We start from the raw sequence: 26,386 nt of genomic DNA on the forward strand, positions 1-26,386 counted from the left end.
GACAACATGTAATACTAAGTCCCACTCATCTTTCTTTCTGTTGTGGATCAAAGGGTCCCTCTGGTTAATGGCAATTAAGCGGCAGGTCTCCCTTGAAGCTGCGGCGAGACCAGACTTTCTGGCTCTGTCAAACCATATACTCGTACCTTCTGAATGGAGTCCCCCTGCATGGATGACTACTGTAAACATGCTCTGTCAGACATGGCATTTCACTGTCAATCGATACTGAGGGCGAAGTTGGCATCAAGTTGACACAGTTGTATATGAAAGAGGTTGTTGGGGTTTCCTGTCTCCTTTGTTCGCCTCTGCAGCCAGGCCCCATATGGGCCTGTTTGAGGTACATTCTATGTGTATGTTAATCACTACCACAAGCTGCAGGGCCCAACAAAAGGACAGGGTGGATCTAGGAAGCCATTGATAGTTAATTAGGCTGGCCATGGCCGGGGGAAGTTTGGCCTTCCCCATTCTGGAGATGCCTTATGTACTCCTCCTGTCATATCCCAACTAAATATATCTGGGGGACTGTAGGCTGTGTCCATCCAGAGTACACATGTTTATGCACATGTCGTGCAGTGAGCATAGGAACGTCTGTGTATTAGCCCCACACATTTTTCGGCGGTTGATTTACCATCATTCACTTTAATTTAAAATTTCAAAAAAGCTCAGGCGAGCGCACACCCAACGTGTGGGTTTTCGAATTCCTCACAGGTCCCACCCCATTATCCTAAACTATGATCATTATGCGGTTGTGCACTCGTACTTCATGCCACCCCTGCATAAGTCAGTGCCCCACTTAGGTCACACCAGACAAAAGAGTCTGGACACACCACTGCAAACATGTTTGCAGTCTCACTAAATCAGTTCTGGCTCTTTTCTTAAAAGAAATGCACCTAGGGCGGTAATGGTGGTTTTAGCTTTACATCAGAAGTAGAAGAGCGGTTGTACTCCTATATGTGCCCAGTTAGACCATGACTGGCCCAAGTGCATGCTGAGGATGGCATGCCTTGGCCGCTTTCTGACTGCTCATGCTGTCCTGTCTCCGGTGTTCTTCACACATTTCGCCTGCTATTATTTTTGGAGGAAGTGTTGCTAAACGCACTGAACACACACGCATGCATAATATGCGAGGGCGCGGGGCTCCGCGATGACTCCCTCATAGCATTCTACACGCCAGCCTTCCTGGAGAGCATCTCAGAGGAAGCGCTCCAGTTCTGTGCACAGTACGGGCAAGAGTAGTGGAACGATCCGACATCAATTTCTGGGCTGCAATTTGCAACGTACAGAGGATGCTCTTGTGAACACATTCCTGCCACGTTTGGACCGCCGCCCTGGGACTCCGGTAGCTCGCATATGCTGCCGGTTGCTTAGGACCAATAACAGTTAATTTCCCGTTTGATATCGTTCATTGATGTGTGTTTAAAACGAGCCGTGAGCTGTAACCTGTGCAGTTCCGCCAGGCAGCGAGCGCGCAGTCAAAGCTCTCGGCGAATCCCCGGCTCCCCTTCCTTTCTCCCACTGTACATGTCAAAATTACAGCCAATTCGCCGCTCGGCTGGACCGCTGCCAGAAGTTCCCCATCGCGCTGACAGCGGACGGGTTCCTCTCGCAGGCTTTCCGCGCAGGGCTCACCCGATCCGCGCCTGGAAGCATTGAAACGGAGCTCGGAGAGACATTTGGGAAGAGGAGATCAGGCCCCCCGAACCACAATCGCGATTCCCCGTAGGTGATCGAGAAACTTCAAGATGCATCTGGTAAGGTGTTTCATTTACAGAACATGACATGTTGCCGAGCGTCTCGTGCAGCTTTGTAAATGCCGTCCTTGTCATCCTTGTCATCCGAACTTACTGGAATGGAAAGATGTCACGAGCGCCCAATGGGACTGCGAGGCTGTTTGTTTTAGTTTTCAGTGTGAGCTACAGAAGACGGATCCCTGGGGGGGGGGGGGGAGGGGGGGAGGCGCTGTTCAATCTCTGTCTCACTCGAGGTCTTATGAACCCCAGTTACTTAGTTCAATCGGCTCTGCTGTTCGCTAGTTACAGCATAGAGTGGAACAGTCCAATTCGTCTAGAAGGCAGCGATTGCCACTACCCCAAACCTATTTCCTGCTTACAGTTTTAATTTCCTATTTTTAAAATACATTGGGGATTTTTTGTTAGCAACTGGTCTTGAGCTACAGTGTGCACATGTTTCTTTCTCTAAGTGGTGTATTGTATTGTAGTAGTCATTTATATTGCGGCTTTTCCCATTTGTATGGCCTCAAAGTGCTTTGTGGTAGGAACGTCATCAGGGTCAGAAGTCCAGGTATGGGGAAGTTCTAAGAGGAGTTTTAGGATGAGTGTGTGGATTGGGCCAAGATTAGGATTTAGGGAGGATGTCTGGGCTCCAGTAAGCAACCCAAGAAGTCAGGCATATGGACGGGCGATGTGGGAGGTCCTGAAAGAGCGCTAGTGCAGGAGACTCGATATGTACCCAGCTAGACCGAAATGTGTCATAGATTGCCACTGTACTCTAATGACAGAGGTGCTGAAATAAGTCTGGTGTTTCAGTGGTCAATGAGCTGTGCATGCTGCAAAGGGTTAATGGCTAGAATACTGCATCCGCTCAGACTGTCTCGTGCACCTCAGTGTATATATGATATCATGGAACTGCACCTCTCAGTTTTGCTGTGTGTGTATTTTGACAGCAAAGAGTGCATGTTCTCTAGTGTGCTACTTACTGTAAATCAATTGCATGGTATTGTTGCAAAAATATCTGGCCATGTGTTATTGTCATGATGATGCCACTAGTACATTGCACTATATTTTGTGTGTTCATTTCGAGACTAGATGCCTGCAGATGGCTGCCACTCCATCAGGTCACATACTGGGAACTCCACGCCATGTCTCCAGGGGCAGCAGAGTGCCCTCTGTCTTTGGGCTGGCCTTAATGGATAACTATGTGCTTCATGTCCACGTGTTGGCCAACTGCATACACATCTACCAGCACACGGTCATGTTCTTTTTTATATACATGTGCCGTGCATTGTTTCATGCCACGTAGACTAACATTTTTGAACTGAGATATACATTAAAAAGAGCCCATGTTCTTATTGATTATTTAATGGACTGGAAAATTGCACAGTGAACATTTCAAAGGGGAAAACCAACTGGAAACACGAGGCGTGTTCACTGCATTAATATAAACCCAGGTAATTAATGACCATAGTTCCAAAATACATGGATAGGTCATGCATAGTGCAATGTGCAGTACAGGAGGGTTTTCTCATGTCTTTGACTATGCGAGGAATATGTCTTGATACTTGTATGCGTGTTTACGATGCATTGTATTAGACATAACAGTGTTTGTGTTTGTTTCCAGATTACTCTGTATGCCCCATAAACACTATTACATTAAAATGTGAAACAGTTTAAGAGACGCAACATGTTAACAGTCCAGTAAGGGCACGTGGGAGAGGCAAGCAGTATTTTAAAATGCCCAGGCTGGCTTTAGAATAAGTGAAGGATGAGGAGGTAGGATGTTGTTCAGAGGAATGGAAAGGTGGCCAGTGGGAACTGACATCGTGTCTTGCGGCTACTGTCTGAGGAAGCATCTTGCAAAGTGCATTGGGCAAGATATACTGTGATGCTGAGAGCACCACTCGGAAACAACACAGCAAGATAGACATAGCGTATATGTGGCAGTGTGAGGGTGTGTGAAGGCCATGAAATTATTCAGGGTGTGCAGGGACGAAACATACGTTGTTCAAGTCTACACAGCAAGGCCCTGTGAATTAGATGAGTAGAGCACAATTTACTTGACTGTATGAAAAAGGAACAGACAAACCACTCTGGCGATACATACATCAGTATTCTTCACATGTCCTCATCAGTGCCATATGAGGATACTAACGGGAACGCATTCCCTTGCTGAGCTGGTGTTTTCTGAACCTCCTTACTTTTCGTTTTTATTGGGGCAGGACATCTAACGGCCATGAATATATAAGTGTGCACCTGGAGACCCCGTCTATGGCAGTGGTGGGTGGTATACATCCCACCAACCTAGCCTAGCCTAACCTAGCCTAACCTAACCTAACCTAGCCTAGCCTAACCTAACCTAACCTAGCCTAGCCTGACCTAACCTAGCCTAACTTAACCTAACCTAGACTAGCCTAACCTAACCTAACCTAACATAACCTAGCCTAGCCTAGCCTAACCTAACCTAGCCTAACCTAGCCTAGCCTGACTTAACCTAGCCTAACTTAACCTAACCTAACCTAACCTAGCCTAGCCTAACCTAACCTAACCTAGCCTAACCTAGCCTAGCCTGACCTAACCTAGCCTAACTTAACCTAACCTAGCCTAGCCTAACCTAACCTAACCTAACCTAACCTAACATAACCTAGCCTAGCCTAGCCTAACCTAACCTAACCTAGCCTAACCTAGCCTAGCCTGACCTAACCTAGCCTAACTTAACCTAACCTAGCCTAGCCTAACCTAACCTAACCTAACCTAACATAACCTAGCCTAGCCTAGCCTAGCCTAACCTAACCTAGCCTAACCTAGCCTAGCCTGACCTAACCTAGCCTAACTTAACCTAGCCTAACCTAACCTAACCGAGCTGTAAGTGATTTCAATCCGGCACAAACCCAAGTCAATACCTAGCGTATAATGCACAATTGAAATCCTTATTTATTTTTGTCTAAAAGTTCTTTTATTCTGAACAATGTACCACTCATATCACGCCCCTCTCCTGGAACCCCACTGGTCGCACTGAACCAGAAATCAGGCTGGTTTGCAAAGTTAAAATATTTATTTATGTATTTACAATTTAATCACACTATGTTTTAATGGATATACAATAATCACCAATGGGGTGATGTAAAACAGAATAATCACTTTAATACAAAAGGAGTAATAATGAGAAAAACAATTCAACACAGAAATAATACTTTTGTGTGTGTGTGTGTGTGTGCAGATCAGATAGCACTGTGGTTAAAGGTTCCCCCTGCAAACCCCTCAACCCACCAATAGGCAATGTAAAGAGATAGGAGTTGAGAGCAGGTATTCAGGAATGGCAGAATTCAAACAAATTAACAATCCCACTTTCCCCCAGCAAACACAAGAGAAAACAGAATGGACCGTCAAGCTGTCTGAATGACTTAAAGTTATCTTGAAAATGGATTCGGCAAAACCACTAAATATGGTTTAAATTGCTGAAATTGTTATAATTCTTATGGGAGCCGCTTTGAATAGTTGCACACAAACACTAGCAATGATTTAATACCAAAAAACAATTTGAAATCTTAAAATTAAGGCCGGGAGCAATCATAAGCTGTTTTACACGTGTAAGAATTTCCCTGAAACGAAATTTGCGGCAAACTTTTCACTGCGCGATAATCACGATAATGGGATAACAGTAAGGATATGGGATGATTTCGATGCAATTTAAAGCTGTGTATGTTAGATACAAGCAGAAGTTGAAATTGTGTTTCTAGCACATAAACTGGGGAAGTTATGGATGTTTTAGTGGAGGTAATTTTTTCGAGATAGGAGCAAGAATGGAGGACAGGAATGCACTTTTAAAATGAAAAAAGGGATTTCTTACACTAGAGGATAACTATGAAGACAACGAATATCACACAGGAACACAGCCACTTGATCAGGGCGACTGCCTGCAGTGGTCCCACCTTCTTCAGATGAGAAAAGATCAGCGCAGAGATAGTTTTAACAATTCTAGAACAGGAGAAAGATAGGAGGGATTGGATAGAGAGTTCAGACAATTCAAAAATACTCCTAACAATATCAGGTTCTGACGACAAGATAGGATGGGTTTAAGATACGGATTAACTAAGCAAGGTACATAGGCTAGTGACACAGTTCTATCTATAGATACTCACTAGATATGTTTTAAACGGAACCGTCAGGATTCTGGTCCGTCAAGATTCTGGTCAGGGATTCTGGTCAGGACAGACTTCTGGACACATCGGATTTGGGCAGCGTCAAGGCGCTCTGGTCACCGCACGGCACAGGACTGGATCTGATCTGCAATGCACTCTGGTCAAAGCACGGCACAGGACTGGATTCGATCTGCCTTTTTTGTTTCTGATGATAATTATTTCAGCAGGCAAGCAGTACAGCACAGCTCGGCTGTATTTTAGTTCCCCTTTGGTTTGTGGGTCTGGTTCTGATTCTGGAAATTGAAGCCTAGCGGAAAGTGGTTCAGCTATGCAATGGGTTCTGCTTTGGCAAGTTTCTGGAGTCTGGAGCAAGGAAGATGGAAAGTTCTGCTGCAGGGTTCTCCGCCAGCATTCGGATAGTGGGTGAATTGGTCTGTCTTTTTCTGTCCTCTGCTGTCTCCATTTATGGTATGATACAGGGGGTGTGTGTGCTGGTTTATCCTAAGCTCGCCCCCTTTGACAGGGATTGGTCAGAATCTCCTCTCTGCCTTGATACGAGGAGAAAAACAGGGTGTCACCTTTATGGTGTGGGTTTATGAGGCTTAGAGTCCACCCCAGCCTCTTGAACACAAAATCTACTTTTGACATAATACATATTTACACATATGCAACCTCTATAACAACCACATATATAGATTACATATTTTGTACAGCAGCTACTCCTCTAAACCCCGTAGCTGTGGGATATTGTGTCTGCTTTTCCAAGAATTTCGCCCTTTTCATCAGGAACACAATGTCCCATTTATCAACAAATTTCTACAAGAGTGCGCATATAAAGTGGGCATAAGTGTATAAAGTTTATACTTCTAGTAGAAATACATTTGGTATAAAATCACATTTTCTGCCGTTTCCCTCCAAATTATGCCACACGATTTTGCCGCCTCTTGAAATGTGCAGCCAAAAATTAGATTTACAATTCCATTATTTTTGTGTTTTTGACAATTTTAAGTGGCAAGTTATAGGTATTTAAACAAAACGTTCTTTGTGAATGTCTAGCCACAGATGGCTGTTTGTCTCTGCCTCTTTTTGTCTCCCTTCAATTCAGGAGAAGTCTCCTCCCTGGTCTCTTGGCAGAGGCCATTTTATGGCGGTCCTCACACTTTAGCCTTTCCTGCTTTGCAGCTGTTCATTGTTTCCTTCCCCACTGCAGACCAGGTTCTTCCCTGACCCTATAATTATGATTTAGGTGTGATTTCAGGGTGGAGGGAGCTGAAGGGGGAGGCCTTGTCTCTGTGAGGAAAGCTTTTATTCCAGTTTGGTTGCTTTAGCCAGGCTTACATTTAAATGTTAATTCTGTTACATTTTTCCTTAGCTTACAAATAACTTGTGGGATCAAATCACAGCTAAATACTTCTTCAAGATTTTAAACCATGGAATCAAAACAATTACAAGATGGGTTACTCTCAATCACAGGCCTCTTAGCTTGCAAAGATTTGATTTTAGTTTATACATGTTTAAATGTTTAATCCTGCAGGCCCCTGACAGCTGTCATTCAGGTGGCCGAGGGTACTGCACGCAGATTTTGAGAGATCCACAGAGCCACTTTTGCTGTGGAAATCCCTTGATGCTTTCAGCTTTTCAGGACAACTGATTATCTGTGCGCCCCTGCGCTCAATGCAGGATGGAGAGCTCATCTTTCCAAACCATTAGGTGAGACTATAAGAGAGGACATCAAAGGTGATCAGTGGGGAGAACAGCGGGAGTGGGGGGGGGTTAACGCTCAACTCCACGGGTGGTTAATTCCCTTTCTCCATTTGCAGAAGAATATTCCTACGGGCCAAGCAAACAAAGCTATGTGGGCCAGTCCAGTCCGTCATCTCGGCACTACCCGTCACATTGGTGGAGACCGCAGCTGTCCAGTTCAGATCGACACCCCTGTGGGAGCCAGGTGAGCATAACAAAACCTCCCAATGACCGGCTGTGGCCGCATCATGGGCGTGACTTAGCATCAGGCTTCGGAATGAGGTGGGGACCACCCATTGTTCATGGCCAGCTATGGATCTCCTCACCAGCAAACCGTCTTGGATTCAGAAAATTTTTGCACATTTCATTAACACTCTGAGGTCCTCTGTCCCAATGTAATTGGTATCCGTAATCACTATCTGTCAGGGGAAAGTTTTCAGGGTCCTCAATATGTTGATAAAACTTACCAATTATGGGATCCCCTTTTTGAGCCATAATCAAATCAGCATCTGGGGTCTCCTTACTCCATTGTGCCGTTGAGAATTCATTGTGAGCATTTGTCTGGGACCGAGTGATAGCAGTGACCTGGATTTTCCCCAACAGGCACTCAATCTCCAGTAGATCCCCTTGGATGGCTCTGGTTTTGACCAGCTGATCAGCTAGGTCCTTTCCAGTTTTGTCTGGTCCCTCTATTTTAGAATGACCCTTGTTCTTTTTCCATTAGATGGTCATCCGATTCCAGGTGAACAGATTATCAATATTTTGTTTTCATTTCCCATGTTTCAATGGTTTGTTATTAGCACATAGCATGTCTCTGGTTTTCCAGTTTACCAGGTGCTCCACGAACCCGTTCCATACATAATCTGAGTCTGTGATTATGACCAGTTCGTGGAGTTGGTGTTGGACAGCAGTGAGGATGGCTTGATGCACAGCCATCATTTCTGCCACTTGACTACTATGGGGACCGATTTTGTACTCAGCGGAGGATTCTGGGGCATCATTCACCCATACATTCCCTATGCCAGCCACAAGTTCCTTTTCCCCGTTGTTGCCAACATGGTAGGAGCACCTATCCACATAGACAGTGGGCATTCCCTCACACTGGTGTTCTTCATAGACTTTGTGTGGGGAATCAAGGTATGCCTCCATGTTGTCCTTGATTTTAAGACTTTCGTCCTCGAGACATTTTTATCTGCTGTGGACTCTTCTTGTTTTGGCCATATCTGACCTCCACAGGAAAGCCTTGCATTGACAGAATCTAGGAAGTAATTTGGGAATTGCTCACATTTCCATCCCGGATTCTGTCACTTTGAAGATATTGCAAAGGTTGGTGTGGAGTCTCCACTATGATGTGTTCCCCCTGGATAAATGGGTGGTAATTCTTCAATGCCCACACAGTTGCCAGGAGTGCCTTCTGACAATCGTTGAATTTTTCCTACACAGAGGATAAAGTTTAACTGGCATAGGAGATTCCTTTATTTACCTTGTCATGCTTTTGATATAATACTGCAGTCTAGCATGTATTTGAGAACCCTATCTCTAAGAAGAACTCCTTGTTTTTGACAGGGTAAGCTAGGCATGGCACTTGTGAGAGGCTTCTTTTGAGTTGTCTTACTGCCTCGGCTTGTTCTGGACCCCACTAACCCTTGACCCACCCTTCAAAAGATTGATCATGGGTATTGTGATCTCTGCGTAGTCCTCAATTAAGTTTCTGCTGTAATTAGTTAGTCCAAGGAGTCTCCTTAGCTCCCGCAGAGTTGTGGGGTCTTTTATTTTCTGGAGTGCTTCCACTTTTGTTTCCTGGGGACAGAGACCCTGAGGAGTTATCTCATGCCCCAAGAAATTGACATGGGTTCTGCACCACTGTGCCTTTTGAAAGGAGAGTTTTGCTCCGGCTGCCCTCAACTGTGTCAGGACATAACGGATCTCCGCTATGTGTTCCTCCACAGTTGAGCTTTTGACTAGAACATCATCTACATAGGCCAGGTTACCCCTTTCACCCAGGTCGGGCATGTTCTTATGTAGAAATATGTTAAAATCATTGCTGGAGTTAATGTATCCAAATGGAGTCTGGGTACACATGTACTGCTGTCCCCCGAAGGTAAAGGCCAGCTTGTATTGGTCCACCCTAGTGACAGTTGCAGTCCAGTATTCATTGGTCAGGTCTATTGCAGTGAATACCTGTAACTCCTGGATCTGGGCCAGCACTTGGTCAATGTAGGGAAGAGGCCATCAGGAAGTATGGACCCGTTTGTTGAGTCCCCTTAGGTCAGCACAGAGTCTCCACTAGCCGTTAGGTTTCAAAATCCCCAGCACCAGATTATTGAAGGTGCTATGAACTGGACAAATTATCCCATGGGACTCAAGGTTCTTAATTATTTCAGTAAGGGACTCCATTGATGCGAGAGGCAAGCAATATTGCTTTACAAACACTGGAGTCATGCCAGGGTCCGTGGGAATTGTTGTTGTGTGGATGTCGGTGCGACCACAGTCATATGAGTCCACCGTAAAGAGATCTTGAAAATCTAAGAAAACTTGTTTCAATTTTTGCTTTTGCCCCAGAGTCTCACAGGCATCAACTAGGTTGACCCTCTGTTCAACCATCTGCCTGAAGCCCGCAAAGACTTCTTGTTTGGCTTTCTCAGCGGCCTCCTCCAGCTGGGTGGAGAAGTCCCTGGTCAGAGTGCTGATTTGGACTGGAGGCTTCAGGTGGGAAAGGCAGCCCTCATGGACCTGGAAAATCACCTCATCCCTCCTGAAGTCACAGGTCACATCTTCCTTACCATAAGGGCAGGAAGAGTACACCAGGAAATTCCCCCCATGCCGGGTGAAGATCCTATCTGGTGTTGTGTCATCATCGCTATCACTGTCAAAACAGTCCTTGGGGATTGGTCCTAACAGTTCATTACCTAAATCTATGGAAAAATGTCGGTCATCGACCGCCATTCCAATAATGGTGCCCGCGCACACAGTGATACTCTTTAGGTCGCTGTTATCCACCTCTATTGGAATGGTGTTGTGTTCTATGTTGACTAGTGGTGTTGGGTTTACCCCCAACCCTTGCTGTTTGAAGTAAGCATTGAGATGGACATAGGTGTCAGGGTTTTTCTGTTTCTGTCCTCTTTTAATTTTTACTTTCAGTGAGAATTGTCGTGTCCATTCTGGGATGGTGACTTCCTCTCTAATCTGAATTTCAACTGCATATGACAGCCCATGGGATTATCTGCTAATCGGGACCAAGCTTTGAAGTTTATTAGGTCCAAACTAATGGCAAAGCGATTGATAATGTCACTGCCTAAATAAAATGCAGCAGAGACATCTCGCACGACCCAACAATTATGGACTATGATCTTGTTGCCTATGGAAATTTTGAGCATGCACCTGCTAGGCATGAGATGTTTGGAATTGGGTGTTTCCAGGTCCATTTCCAATTTGTCTACCAGTTTAAATGTGGGAATTGCTGCATCTGTTGGGAGTTTGCGGAAAATGGCCTCACCGATTGAAGCTCTTACCGTTGTTCACACATACTCGGGCGAAAACAGAGTCCTTCCCCTCATTTAAATGAATAGGGATGAACAACTTCTCTCCAATTATCTGAATATTAGCCAAGCTTTGAGCTGATTTCTCATCTTTTTGAACTATAGGAATGGGAATTTCTCATTGTGAATTTGTATAGAATTTCAGAGTGTTTCCTTCCAGTGTGGAATACCACCTTAGACTGGAAGGAAGGTTGATTTTCAGAAAAAGAGAGGAATCCCCATCACCAGTTTGTTGTCCTACTGCAATTACTGTCGCGTCTGGGATTTTGTTCAACCATGTGGCATGTGCCATTTAAACTAAAATTGTTGACACTATGTTTCAATATTATTGGTCGGCTAGTCTGGGTCCAGAGGACCTTGTTTATACAATCTATGAGGGGAGACAACCTAGCCAGGATTTCATTCCCTAGTAAACAAGGTGTGCCCTCTGGAGTCAGAACTATGACTGGGTGCTTCACCTTGTGTCGCCCAATTTTAACGTCTAAATCCGCAGTCCCCTCGACAGGAATTTCCTTCCCGTCGAAGTTCTGAAGTTGTCCAGGAAGAGGGGTGAGAGGGATTTGGTATTTCTCCCCCCTTCCCGAATTCAGTTGATCAAAGGCCCTTTTTTGACAGAAGGGTAGCTTGGGATACAGTGTCCACCAGTGCCAAAATTGTACATTGCCCCTGTATTTGGACCGGGTCATAAAATAGTGCCTCGTTTTCCTCAAGGGGGCAAAGATAATGCACACTTTTGGCCAACAGATGGGTTAATTTCCTTGCTTTGGATCCTGACAGAGAGGGGATTTGGGCTGGATTCTGTTTGGGATCTTGGGAACCAGTAAGAAAAAGGTGACAGCTAGATATGGGGGATGTTTTGGGTTACCCTTGTTCTGATTCTGGGCTGCCACCTCCTTTTTGGAGACAGTCACCAGGATGGGTTTGAACCAGGGGATTTTTGTGCTGGTCATTCTGGGGTTTGATGATGGGCAGTTCTAACTCGGTCCCCCATCTACCCAGTCTGGGTTTGGATCCTTTGGGACCCATTTTTCTTTGGGAGGAGTTCCCCCATCCCTGAAGGAGAAGATCCTTTTCCCAGAATCCTCTGAGGACCCCTCTCCTTCAAACTGGAAGATTTGCACCTCCTCCACAAAATGGGTCTTTTTAGGCTCTTTATTTCTCCTACCCCCCCCTCTGTTCCTTGGGTTGCAGACTTTCAGGGGCAGGAGATTTTGGTTCCGGTTCCTGGGTTTCCAGGGGCTTTTCACAAGTGGGGAAGGAAGCTTCCTCTAAGGCTTTGTAACCCTCTTCCCCTTGTGCCTCCTCCCTGGGAACCAGTGGGTTGTCCGGGTTCTTCCACCGTCATTGTTCTGGAGCACCAGAACCTGGGATTGAGGAATTCTGAGCCGCCATGCTCATCTGACGGTTCTGTTGAGCCCTCAGCATGCGACCCAAATCATGTGCCATGTTCTGGACCTGGTGCTCTAGTTGGGACACCCGCTCTGGCTGGTACAGGGTCCTCAGATCTACCCTGGGTTGATCCCGGGAAGGGTAACTATCCCTTCTCGCAAAATAGCCCTGGTATAGGAAAGTTTGGGTACCCCTCCACCCTTGGCCTCCCCTCTCCCGGATTGGGCTGTCTGGGCTCAGGAAAGTGGGGAAAGAAAAAAGGGTTGTTTTGGGGGTTGAAGTTTGGTGGGTACCGGGGAAAGAAGTTTGGTCTGGCATTTGGGGGATTACTGCCCTCCTGAGGAAAGTGAGGAGGGAAGTTTCCTGGGTTTCCTGCTGTCTGGTTGGATCCCCCCCCTTGGGCTGGAGGAGTCCACACATAGCCCAGGATGGGTTTATTTCCCTTGTAGCGTGGGGTGATGTAGCCAGCGGATTTAGGGGTCCCATTTGTGGGGTTACCTCCCTGGCTCCCTGTTTGGGATTGGCCGGAGGGCTTTCTGGGTTTGGGGTTGGTCGGATTCTGTGTGGGAAGGTTTTTAGGCCCCCCCATCTCCAGATCTAAAATGGGGGCAACCTTCACCTCCGCCACCTTAGCAGCGGCAGGGCTGTTGGTTGGTTTGGGGCGCTTGCTCATATTTTTATTTTCCAACGGCTTCTGTACTTCATAGATGCACATGGCTTGTTCAATGACCCAGTCTAGTTATCTTTTCCCATGAAAATCCCTCACTAGCTGGGTCATAATGTACATAGGGAGAGCATGAAAGAAGGTGTTCACAAATTCCTTACTGTCAGTGTGCACCCTTCTAGTAGTCTGCGCAAAGGCGCATTTCAATTCCCGAACAAATTCTTGTGGGGCCTGGTCTTCCCCATGTTGTAAGTTGTAGGCTGCCTTGCAAGCCTCTTGAGGGTTTGTATGTATGGAAAAATGTTTCAGGATGGCCACCCTATAGTGGACCATCTGGAATGGTTCTGATCCTCCAGCCCCGCAAAGAAGCTGGAGTAATCAGGAGAGAATGCCCACTTTACGTACTGAATACAGCTTTGGCTGTCCTTCAGATGGAAAGTTTCCATCATCTGCTCAAGTAATTCAAGGTGCTCCCAAACCAAATATTTAGCATTTTTGTGGTAGGGTGTGATGGTGCTCCTAATAGCTTTTATTTGTTTCAGGGGATCCTTGAGTAAAGCACTCTTAACCTTTTTGGCCTTTTTAGTTCTTGTCACCCTGGTCCACTCATCCTCTGACTCAGAGGCACTGCTACCAGAGGTGGCTGTCTGGTCTTCTAGACTCTCTCAGATTCTGTGTGCTTGGGAATGGCTGGCAGAATGTGGGGGCCTAGTCCTTGGGTCCTGTGGCGCTCAGAAGAGTCATCTGTCTCTTCCTTGCTCCCCGCATTGGTTGAGTACCCCCACACTGTACTAGCTGGGAAGAGGTTTTTAGTATGCCCTTAGTGGGCCTAATCTCATGAAATTCCCCACCAAATGTCACTGCCTGATCTCTTGATAAGTTATATTTCTGAGAATCCATTTCTCTGATTCTCCCCTCACTGGAGTCTCGCTGTTCAGAGAAGATGGCCCCAGCACTTGGGAACCTGTACATAGATGCCCGGCCATCCATTTCTGGGAAGCGCTGACCTATTAGCCCCATATTCCCCATTGGGCTGAAGTCTACCATTCCTGTGGCCCTTGGTTCATGTGAGCCAGTGGACATAGGGGTGGCAGAGTCCATGAAATGGAATAGATTAAAGTCTCTGGTGCCAGGGTTCCTGAGGTTATTCTCAGGGGTTTCCCTCTCCCATCTGATCTCATCTCTCTTAGCCCCTACTCCCAGATGGCATGTAAGAATCTGACACTTTTGTTCTTCTATTAAGGCCTTACGGGTCTCTATTAGTTGTACCTGCATAGCTATCTGTCTATGGAGCCTGTCATTTTTCTCACAGAGAGCCTCATTGTCTCTCTGTGCTTCCTGTCTGATTTGGGAGTATTTGGCCACTTTTTTTCTGCAGGAGACTCACCTCCTGAGTCCTGTCCTTACTGGCCTGGTCATTCTTTGCCAGAGCATCTTCCACCCTTGTGGTGTGCTCTAACATCATTTCATAGTCCATTTGAGTTCACCCACTCCCTGAAGGGCCAGGTGATTTTCTTCCACCTTGGTTTTTAAATGGCTAACTAAAATCTATGAGTGTATTTGTCAATCAAATGAAGTACACCCTGGATGACTGTGACTGCACGATTTCAGACCTTGTTATGAAGCTTCCCAAAGTTAAAAGGAATCTTTTTGACCGGGATTGGTGAACTACTTTAGATTGCAACAATTCTTATAATTTATATGTGCAATATGCTAGAAGGCCAGGAAGAAGAGAGCTAAGACCTTTGTATCTGGTGTTATGTCCATCAAGTAAGATACGTAGAGCATACTTGAGGTTCAAGTTAAATCAATACCATACACTTGAAATAATTTATCATTGGCAAATCTTTAACGGTATCTTTTCTAATCAGTACTGTCGATTTTGTGATTGTGGCACCACTGAAACTTTGAAACATCTTGTAGTAGATAGTATCTTTTTTGAACAAGGCAGAAAAAACTCTTTGGGGAAATTTGCTCCAAAAGACACAGATATCTCAAAATCTTTTCTATGGGACAGTTGTATGTATGGGGGGAGCATGGTACTTGTCATCAAGTCAATACATTTGCAGTGTAAAATCGAAACTGCTCTGGAAAGTGTAAATGTTAATTCAACCACTCTAAGCTAAACTTATGGCTTTTAAAGTCATGTCCATTTAATTTCGTGGTACGTTTGGGGTAGGCAAAACATGTTGTTGGCTATGAAAAGCATGTCTAAAGAAATAATTTACAAAGATAACTATGTAATGTTTTCTTTATTAGCAATGTTAAAATCTTAATTTCTACAAAGGAATGGCTGATGAATTGAATTGAATTTTATAATTTTTGTCTTGTCAATTGAAATTTTAATGGCTAGGTCTGAAACTTCAAAAGTTTTGTGCTAGAAATCATGTTTGTAAAAGTTTTCTTTTGTAAAACTATATATAAAATGATATTCTTTTAAATAAAAAAATAAAAAATAAAAAATGGCTAACTTCCTGGCCTAAGGCGTCCCTTTCCTGAATTAGAGTACCCCTCTGTGCAACCAGGTCGACCCTTTGTTTTCTAATGGCACATCATTTCTGGCACTCCTCCTCAAAATCTGTTTGAGAGGGAGCTCCTTCACAATTAATTTATTATTTTCCTCCTTTGTCTCATCAATCTGATTTTCCAGGGCGATTATCTGCCCTGTGCAGGCCCTATTATAATTTAATTGCTGTTCCAGCTTTTGTTGGCTCTGTAGTAGAGAATCCAACCTTTCTTGGCACTCTTTTTGCAGCGTCAGTAATTTGGTGTCTTGCTCTACCCTCTCTTGCTGCAGGAGATAGAGATCTTCTTTTACTTTTGTCAGGTACTGCCTGGTTTCACTCTCTGAATCTTGGCTCTTGTGTAGCCTTTTCTCTGCAGAGGGCAGATCAGTTTGGGTCTTCTCTAGGGATTGGACGTGCCTTTTTGCCAGGACTAGGTTTTCGGCATATTTTTCCTGTATTACTCCAATGTGGGGGTAGAGGTACGCCGCTATTTTGGCAATTTTACATTGCTCTTATTTTACCCTTGGGGCCATATACAGTTCACTAAGGGCCTGGTGTAATGGACCCTGGTCCTGCCATTTATCTAATTCTGTGGCAGTGGTTTGTTGTTTGATTTCCTGCAGCCAAACATTCTCATCCTGCTCTTCCCATTCACCACTGACAAACAATTTATGCAGTAGGTGTTCTTTTGCCATATTGATTTCCACTAAGGTCGCCATTCCGGAAATATTAATTACCTTCTGATTTTTGTCAGGGTTGTTTTATTTTTGCAAAACAGGCCCAACTCCTTTGAGTATTTCTCTTGAAGGGTGTTTTTACAGTGTAGCACAGTGTGGTAGCCCAACAAGGAGTATGTACCGCGTCAGTTAGCACGCTGTGTTAGACTGTCACAAATGATATGTCTAATTCAGGATCTCGTGACGAGCCCCCAAGCTGTAAGTGATTTCAATCCGGCACACACCCAAGTCAATGCCTAGCGTATAATGCACAACTGAAATCCTTATTTAGTTTTGTCTAAAAGTTATTTTATTGTGAACAATGTACCACTCATATCACGCCCCTCTCCTGGAACCCCCCACCCCGGTCACACTGAACCAGGAATCAGGCTGGTTTGCAAAGTTAAAATATTTATTTATGCATTTACAATTTAATCACACTATTTTTTAATGGGTATACAATAATCACCAATGGGGTGATGTAACCCAGAATAATCTTTTTAATACACAAGAAGTAATAATGAGCAAAACAATTCAACACAGAAATAATACTTGTGTGTGTGTGTGTGTGTGTGTGCAGATCAGATAGCACTGTGGTTAAAGGTTCCCCTTGCACACCCCTCAACTCCCCAATAGGCAATATAAAGAGATAGGAGGAGAGAGCAGGTATTCAGGAATGGCAGAATTCAAACGAATTAACAATCCCACTTTCCCCCAGCAAACACGAGAGAAAACAGAATGGACCGCCAAGCTGTCTGAATGACTTTTAAAGTTATCTTGAAAATGGATTCGGCAAAAACACTAAATATGGTTTAAATTGCTGAAATTGTTATAATTCTTATGGGAGCCCCTTTGGATAGTTGCACACAAACACTAGCAATGATTTAATACCAAGAAACAATTTGAAATCTTAAAATTAAATTCAGGAGCAATCATAAGCTGTTTTACACGTGTACGAATTTCCCTAAAACGAAATTCGTGGCAAACTTTTCACTGTGCAATAATCGCGATAACGGGATAACAGTAAGGATTTGGGATGCGGTTTTGGATGCGATTTAAAGCTGTGGATGTTTCTAGCAAAAAAACGGAGGAAGTTATGGATGTTTTAGTGGAGGTTGTTTTTTGGAGATAGGCGCAAGAATGGAGAACAGGAATGCACTTTTAAAATGACAAAAAGTATTTCTTACACTAGAGGATAACTATGAAGACAACGAATACCACACAGGAACATAGCCACTTGATCAGGGCGACTGCCTGCAGTGGTCCCGCCTTCTTCAGATGGGAAAAGATCAGTGCAGAGATAGTTTTAACAATACTAGCACTGGAGGAAGATAGGAGGGATTGGATAGAGAGTTCAGACAATTCAAAAATACTCATAACAATATCAGGTTCTGATGACAAGATAGGATGGGTTTAAGATAGGGATTAACTAAGCAAAGTACATAGGCTAGTGACACAGTTCCATCTATAGATACACATTAGATATATTTTAAACAGAACCATCAGGATTCTGGTCCGTTAAGATTCTGGTCAGGGATTCTGGTCAGGACAGATTGCTGGGCACATCAGATTTGGGCAGCGTCAAGGCGCTCTGGACACCGCACAGCACAGGACTGGATTTGATCTGCAATGCACTCTGGTCACAGCACGGCACAGGACTGGATTGGATCTGACCTTTTTGTTTCTGATGATAATTATTTCAGCAGGCAAGCAGTTCAGTGCAGCCCGGCTGTATTTTAGTTCCCCTTAGGTTTGTGGGGTTGGTTCTGATTCTGGAAATTGAGGCCTAGCGGAAAGGGGTTCAGCTATGCAATGGGTTCTGCTTTGCAAAGTTTCTGGAGTCTGGAGCAAGGAAGATGGAAAGTTCTGCCACAGAGCGCTCCGCCAGCATTCGGATAGTGGGTGAATTTGTCTGTCCTTTTCTGCCCTTTGCTGTCTCTATTTATGCTATGATACAGGGTGTGTGTGTGCTGGTTTATCCTAAGCTCGCCCCTTTGACAGTGATTGGTCAGAATCTCCTCTCTGCCTTGATAGGAGGAGAAATACAGGGTGTCACCTTTATGGTGTGGGTTTATGAGGCTTAGAGTCCACCCCTAGCCTTTCGAACACAAAATCTACTTTTGACATAATACATATTTACACATATGCAACCTCTATAACAACGACATATATAGATTACATATTTTGTACAGCAGCTACTCCTCCAAACCCGTAGCTGTGGGATCTTGTCTCTGCTTTTCTCAGAATTTGGTCCTTTTCACCAGGAGCACAATGCCCCATTTATGTGCCAATTTCTACAAGTGTGCATGTATAACGTGGCCATAAGTGTATAAAGTTTCATACTTCTAGCAGAAATACATTTGGTGTAAAATCACATTTTCTGCCGTTTCCCTCCAAATTATGTCACATGATTTTGCCGCTTCTTGAAATGTGCAGCTAAAAATTAGATTTACAATTCTGTTATTTTTGTGTTTTTGACAATTTTAAGTGGCAAGTTACAGGTATTTAAGCAAAATGTTCTTTGTGAATGTCCAGCCACAGATGGTTGTTTGTCTCTGCCTCTTTTTGTCTCCCTTCAGTTCAGGAGAAGTCTCCTCCATGTTCTCTTGGCAGAGGCCATTTTACGACGGTCCTCACACTTAGCCTTTCCTGCTTTGCCGCTGTTCATTGTTTCCTTCCCCACTGCAGACCAGGTTCTTCCCACGCCCTATAATTATCATTTAGGTGTGATTTTCTGGTGGAGGGAGCTGGTGGGGGAGGCCTTGCCTCTGTGAGGAAAGCTGTTATTCCAGTTTGGTTGCTTTAGCCAGGCTTAAATTTAAATGTTAATTCTGTTGCATTTTTCCTTAGCTTACAAAAAACTTGTGGGATCAAATCACAGCTAAATACTTCTTCAAGATTTTAAACCATGGAATCAAAACAATTACAAGATGGGTTACTCTCAATGACAGGCCTCTTAGCATGCAAACATTTGATTTTAGTTTATACATGTTTAAAGTTTTAATCCTGCAGGTCCCTGACAGCTGTCATTCAGGCAGCTGAGGGTACTGCACGCAGATTTTGACAGATCCACAGAGCCACTTTTGATGTGGAAATCCCTTGATGCTTTCAACTTTTCAGGACATTGTAAGTTTCACAATGGTTTCTTGCACTAAGTGAATTGTAGCACCCAGCAAGAATTCTGGATGTTTGAGGGTGTTTTGTACCGGCATTCTGCAGTTTCAACAACAAAGAAAACATGATTTAAAGCAAGATTTTGGGGTTTCCATAAGCACTGCTTTCCCTTCTGTACTCCATCTTCACATGTTGTAGAGCCAAGTGACATGTTTCAGGAGTGATATCTCTGTTCCAACACTGACAACATGCATGGCAGATTGGGCAGCCATTTGTTTGTGTTTTGCAAAGCACGATTTTTCAGAGGTTTGGCGCGCACAAGGGTTTTTTCGGCCATTTGGATGTTTCTGGCACCATTTGAACACAGAGCAACAAGTGGGTTGAATCATCCCACATAACCTAACCTAGCCTAGCCTAACCTAACCTAGCCTAATTTAACCTAATCTAGCCTAGCCTAACATAACCTAGCATAGCCTAGCCTAGCCTAACCTAATCTAACCAACCTAACCTAGCCTAGCCTAAACTAACCTAACCTAGCCTAACTTTACCTAACCTAGCCTAGCCTAGCCTAACCTAACCTAACCTAGCCTAACTTAACCTAACCTAGCCTAGCCTAGCCTAACCTAATCTAACCAACATAACCTAGCCTAGCCTAGCCTAACCTAACCTAACCTAACCTAACCTAACCTAGCCTAGCTTAACCTAACCTAGCCAAGCCTAGCCTAACCTAACCTAGCCTAACTTAACCTAACCTAGCCTAGCCTAACTTAACTTAAGACAACATTTATTCAGCCCATCTCACCCCAACTATAGCATAACCATCAGCAAGTCCGCTTTAAGCATATTTCTGCCTTTCTATTATAGTACACATTATAACTTCTGTCCACCATTTCTCCAATGAAAGTTGGGAAATTATCATTCCAAGTTGCAATAATCTCGATCCTGGCTGTTTTGCCGACAATCAACAAAACAATGATTACACCTCTCTCTGCCCGATGTATTCCAAAAACAAATTGCAACTAAACCCCTTTCAAATCACAAACTACTATGAGCCTTCTTTTTCTTATGAATATGCTAGTAATAAAAACATATGCTATTTGACATACACTTGTTTGTAAAGAGGACGCCTAATCATGAGTTGGGATCACATAGGATATTCATGGGACGGTGTACATGGTGAGCACTGCACGTGGGAAATTGGGTTATGTATCCCCTGGCATATCTATACCCCGTTCAGTAAATACCCCATGTGATCCCGACTCATAATTAGGAGGTATAAAACATAATTAGGAAGAACATTCTATTTTTTAGCTCCCCCGGGTTCCCGCTTTGGGAACCAGGGGTGCTAATGGCCTTTATCCCCCATTGCAGGGGCTGTAATAGAGGATAATGGTCCGGAGCCCTCGGTATGTATTTATTTAATTATTTATAATGCACAGAAGCGTGCAGACGTCAGGGCGCACACAGACACACTTCGCTTGGGCCAATAACTTTGGTTGCCAGGCTGTTATCCCATGTTCCGGTTCCTGGAACGGGGGATGAACATCACATTATTCCCATTAGCATAACACAACATGCTAATGGAAATGTTGGAAAAACGTATTGGGCTTCATTCCGAGTGGGGCAGTAAGGGATACCGGGAACTGGTAAGGAGACCGGTGCCGGTAATCCCTTACCGCCCTACTACGAGTTCCCTTAGCGGGTCCCTCCTTCAACGCCTGGTCTGACCAGGCGTTATGGATGGGACCCGTTAAGGGAATTCAGAGCCAATAACAGTACTGCAATTTGCGGTACCATTATTAGCGCCTTCCCCATTCCCATGGAGCCTTATGGGGGCTCAATGGGAATGGGGAATGTCTTTTTCAATGGGGATTTACCGGCCCGCAAAGGTCGAACTACACCGGTAAATCCCCATTGAACGAGACCGGTGCCGGGCACGTTATTGGTGGCAGTCATGGCGCAAATAGCGCCATGACAACCACCAATCTTGTAATGAGGCCCATTGAGTCTATGTACTTTACTGAGAAATGTAAAGTAGATGGAGTCTATAAGATTTCTTTTCAGTTCTATTTTTTACTGTGAACGGTGGTTCCTAAAGGAACCTTTCTTTTGTTGTTGCAGGAGAGGTTACAACATTAGGTGAGGAGGGAAATGAGGGAAGAGGCACCAAGCACTAATATGGAGGGGCAGGTGGACAGGGGAAGTTGTTGCGCATGTGTTACTTTTAAGATAGTGGGCAGTGTTTTCTCATGCTCCTTGATTACAGCTTCAAATGCACGTCGAAATTGCTTCCCCCTGCAGAGTGGTGTGTTGCAGTATATACAGAACACTGTTGTCTTACAAAGATATGGATCAAGGGCCTCTTTTATTGCCTGCAAGGTAGCTGGTGGGATTTTGTGTACCACAGAAGTAGGCTGTGTGGTTACAGTACTGGTTGAGGAAGATGAGGTGGAGGAAAACAGCCTACTACTTGCTGAGAAAGGAACAACCTTTCTGAGAGCATTGCAGTGGTTGGATTTGGTGTGGCGGTGCATGGGGCTGGTCCCTTAGGATTACTGTCCAGGTAGTCGGTGACTGAGCATAAAGTTGCACTCAGTGCATTTCACTTTGGTAGCTTTAGCCTTTGGTACACTCCCAACAGTGGTAAAGAACTGCCCCACTCACGATTCTCTCTGGGTGCTGGAGGTAGGCACTTCCTTTACCTAATCTTCTAGGTCCTCTTCATTGTCTTTGGAAGTACTGTGCTTTTTTGTTGTGTAGGTCCTCCAGCCGGTGGTAATGGCTCTTGGGGAGGAGGGATGGCAATAGCTGATGTAATCTTTAAGAGAAATAGTAGCTTTGCCAATATTCTTCCAAGTATGTGCTTTGTACTAGATTGTTAATGGATAATGAGTAAGAATATGTGTAGGAGCTCTGCAAGGGTATTTATTGAACTTGAAAGTTCCTATATCAGTCGAAAAATGCAGTTCCAAAGAGTCCTCGAATCAAAGACCCGATCGCGCAGACACATCATCATGCTACGTGCGAGCGCATGGTCACGTGGCACTGTCCAGACGGTCTGTGATGATATCAGATGTTCGTGGACGTCGACGGATGCAAAAACAGTGGAAAACGTAGCAAAACGTGTATAAAATTGTTAAAAATGATGCTAGAAGGTGGGAAATGACAGAGTTTTAAGGTGAAACATTGTAAATTGGACAAAAAATGTGCTATATTGGGGTAAGTATGATATTAGTAAGTTGTAGGAAAATAGCATGCACTGGTAAAAAGATATGAAATTCAGTGAAAAAATTTTCTTAAAGGGACGTTATGGTTCAGTGGCCCTAATAAAAACCTAGAAAATTCAGTGCAAAAACTTTGTTAAAGTGACGTTATAGTTACTTTGCACTAATAACAACCTATCCATACTATGGTTACAAGTAAAACCGAAAAACCCTAGGAATTCACCAGTTATGGTAAGCTAAGCAACCATAACTCATGCCACCAATGTGTACTGCTAAGACTAACACCCATGACATCAAAGATGACATCATACATGTCATTGATGACATCGCTGATGACATCACATGTGCATTTAGTTTTCATGAGAAGCCTCCACAGGGGATGGTCATTATAATGCTGGCAGAAAACTATCAGAGGTCTTTAGGAGAACTATCATGAGATACATAGTTCATTAAGCAATGCATTGCTATTGACACCATTGCATTGCAGAGTTCTTACGAGTACACGAACCTACACATGTAGAAACATAGGCATTGCCTGCAGCATTCACCATAGAAGTGCAATATTCAAAATATTGCCATGTTGTATAGTAAAATGATGAATGCTTTGGTTAAAGAGTTTTGTGTTCTGTGAAACATGTAATAAGTAGCTAACAATGCCTCACTAACTACATAATTGTACTACTACACACAAAACATAAAGAGACCACAACACATACAAATATGAGCATATGCACGGAAAGTAAAGTAAGCAAAAAAGCAGCAGTATTAACAGAAAGTGTTCATAACCTAATTGATTATCTACATGTACAGAAATGATTGCAGTGTTTCCTCTATGTATATGTATCATATGATGCGACCGAACCCTAAAGAAAGTAGTGTAAGAACATATGAGAAGGGTAAGGTCTACAAATATAGTACCTTTTGAATGTTTAGTTCCTGACTGTCAGTGAAGAAAACTACCTGGCCTAGATATGTCAATGAACAAGAAAAGAGGGAGCCACTTCAACTTTACTAATTTTAACAACTTCAGACAGATTAATAGCTGTGTTCTTCTTACCCAGATTTGAATCTGGGAGCTGCATGTTACACATAGATGTCTGATCAAGTGTGTTAATCTACTGCATATTTCAAAGCAGTGTCATGAACCACATGATGTCCTAAGGTGCTCTTGGGGTCAAAGACTAGGGCTTTACTTATTTCTTCTTAACATCCTACCTTGCAATATATGCTACTCCACATAAAATGGCCTTTCATGAACTGAGTGGAATTCCTTTCATTCATGGATTTACAGAGAATTGTGCCTGCTGGTGTACAGGTCGCCAATCACGCAGTGGAGGTTGCAAGGACCATACAATCTCTCCGTTTTTGTAGAAGCACTGGTGAGGGATGACCTTCCAACCTCGACAGGCAGAGCCACAATACAGGTATTTCATAAACTGAATAGAGATCCAACTCAATGTGGGTCCAGTAGACCTATATCACTAATTATTACATACGCAAATTTGTTTGCTGAATATTTGGCTACACCATTAGAACATTTCGTGGCCAGACTTTTAGATCAAGTATGGCTCGGATTCATATGGGGATGACATTCAGATGATAACATGAGAAGGTTATTTGTTACTTTGGCCAGACTTGCAGATCCCAGTTTTAGTAAAGTTCAGTCTTGTGCAACCCTTCCTGGATAAAATGAAACTATTATACATCGCCCCACCACATCAGTGGTTATGAATGGTTGCCCAGCATTCTCATGTACATTTCACAATGGGACACAACAAGGCTGCTTCTTAACTGTACTCCTATACGGGCTGGCAATTGAGCTGTTGCTGTTCAAAGTCTGAACTAACCAACAATATGTTAGCATTGCATTGGTTGGCGAAGAAAATATGATCTATTTATACACAGACAGCATCCTGCTCTTTATGGACAAGTGCACTATCAAGCCTCCCGCTCATTACTGACCTAGGTTGGCCTTATTGTGGACTACAAGATACATTTAGAAAAGTCAGAAGCAATGGCAATTAGAACAGACATTCCATTGGAGCCAGGTGGAGTGCTCTCATTTGAACTTCAAACCCATTCCACTATTTCGGAATGCATAGTAACGAAGATTATGAAATATTGAACTCTGCCAATTATCCCTCTGTTATCACCAAGATTAAAGCAGATCAACATAGATCACATTTACTGAATGTGTCGCTATCTAGGAGGATATGCACCATAAAGGTAAACTTATTTAAAAATCACAGGTATTTGACCCATATTATGCCCGTACAACCTATAATGTCAACGATTAGGGACTTAGCAAAACGAGTAGGAGGATTTCAATGGAGACAAAAGAAAGTGCACCTTAACACCATCACTCAGGAGGACCAAAGAATTACAGTGGTGGACGACTTCCAGATAGTTCCATAAGTGACAAAAACCCTAGGTAGGACCAGGAGAGACACAAATGAAGAGAACCATAAGTTGCTTTGAGAACCAGAAGCTCCAGAAGATGATGCAGAACTGGAAGAGGAACCCCAATTGAAACCAACCGGAAAATGCAATTGATACCCACCTGAGAAAAGTTTGTTTTACAGAACACAACTGCCCAGTGACCAGAACTTTGGGCCAGTGATAAATCAAAGGACAGAAAAGAAGAATAGGCCACCTTTGTATGAGGGGTCCCCGGAAGCCAGCAGCAAAAGCAATGGCGAGGAAGACTGGCGGTTCAGAGGACACAGAAGATGAACCCACAAAGAAGATGAACAAGGTACGGGTCCCCGGATGGTCCTGAAGAGCATGTACAGTGGAGTCTCAACTCTCTTCCCGGCAGCTGCAGCTTCCAACACCAAGGTTGGATGGCCCCGGCTCTACAATGGAAAAACATTGGTAGAAATGAGCTGAATAGTCATTTTACTCCTGCCTCATGGTTGCCCAGAACTAAGGAAACCCCTAAACCAAATAGCTGAGAGTAGTACTTAAAAAAGATTGGTATCCCAATGGCTACCAAAAAGATGCATTGCGCTACCAATGCAGTAGAATGGCTTGCATCCTTGGTGAAGCCAAAACTAAATACCAGATGCCACAAGCACACTCAGGAAAATAATTTACTTTAGGTTATGCAATCATTGTGCTACAAATAAGGTGCTTACAAAGCACCCATATGGCTGGGAGCTTTGTGCACAACCCAGAACCATATACTCAAAATGTGTCGAAAAGGCTTGCAATGGCAGGGGGTTTATGTACAAGTCCCACTGACCAACAAAAGTAGTCCAGTGATCGAGAAATACAAATAAGGAAAACGCTAAAGGATATGGAGCCCCACAAAGTGTCTCTAGAATTCATCAAAATGCAAATGTTGTCTTAACATGAAGTTAATAACAGCCTGTCAAAGAAAGATGCTGTGCTTAGCCGTTTTGTATAGCAAAAGCCACTAGCCTCTAATGATGGCCCACGTTATCTAGGTACCATTTTTCTGCAGCACCTACATTTTGTACAGATGCTACACTCTTGTTCAGGACCTCTGAGAGTCCTGCACTTCATGGGCGCTCAGATTGCTTTGCAGGTTAAGCATACATATGAAACATCAGCTTGCTCATTGGACAATCTCGAATATGCTACGTTATTTAA

At 43.9% G+C, this 26,386-nt stretch overlaps 1 protein-coding gene across 1 annotated transcript in view; it reads left to right on the forward strand.

The window, feature by feature from the left end:
- The first annotated feature begins 1,093 nt into the window (after nucleotides 1-1,093).
- Nucleotides 1,094-26,386, forward strand: part of IQCJ (IQ motif containing J) — a 992,957-nt gene continuing 967,664 nt past the window's right edge. Inside the window, exon 1 of the mRNA XM_069620374.1 lies at nucleotides 1,094-1,751. Coding sequence (XP_069476475.1) covers nucleotides 1,743-1,751 — 9 coding nt within the window. The 5' untranslated portion in view covers nucleotides 1,094-1,742. The remainder of the gene's footprint in view (nucleotides 1,752-26,386) is intronic.

The sequence above is a fragment of the Ambystoma mexicanum genome, chromosome 10, assembly GCF_040938575.1.
Source record: "Ambystoma mexicanum isolate Mex_15411 chromosome 10, UKY_AmexF1_1, whole genome shotgun sequence".
In the NCBI taxonomy this organism is placed as follows: Eukaryota; Metazoa; Chordata; class Amphibia; order Caudata; family Ambystomatidae; genus Ambystoma; species Ambystoma mexicanum.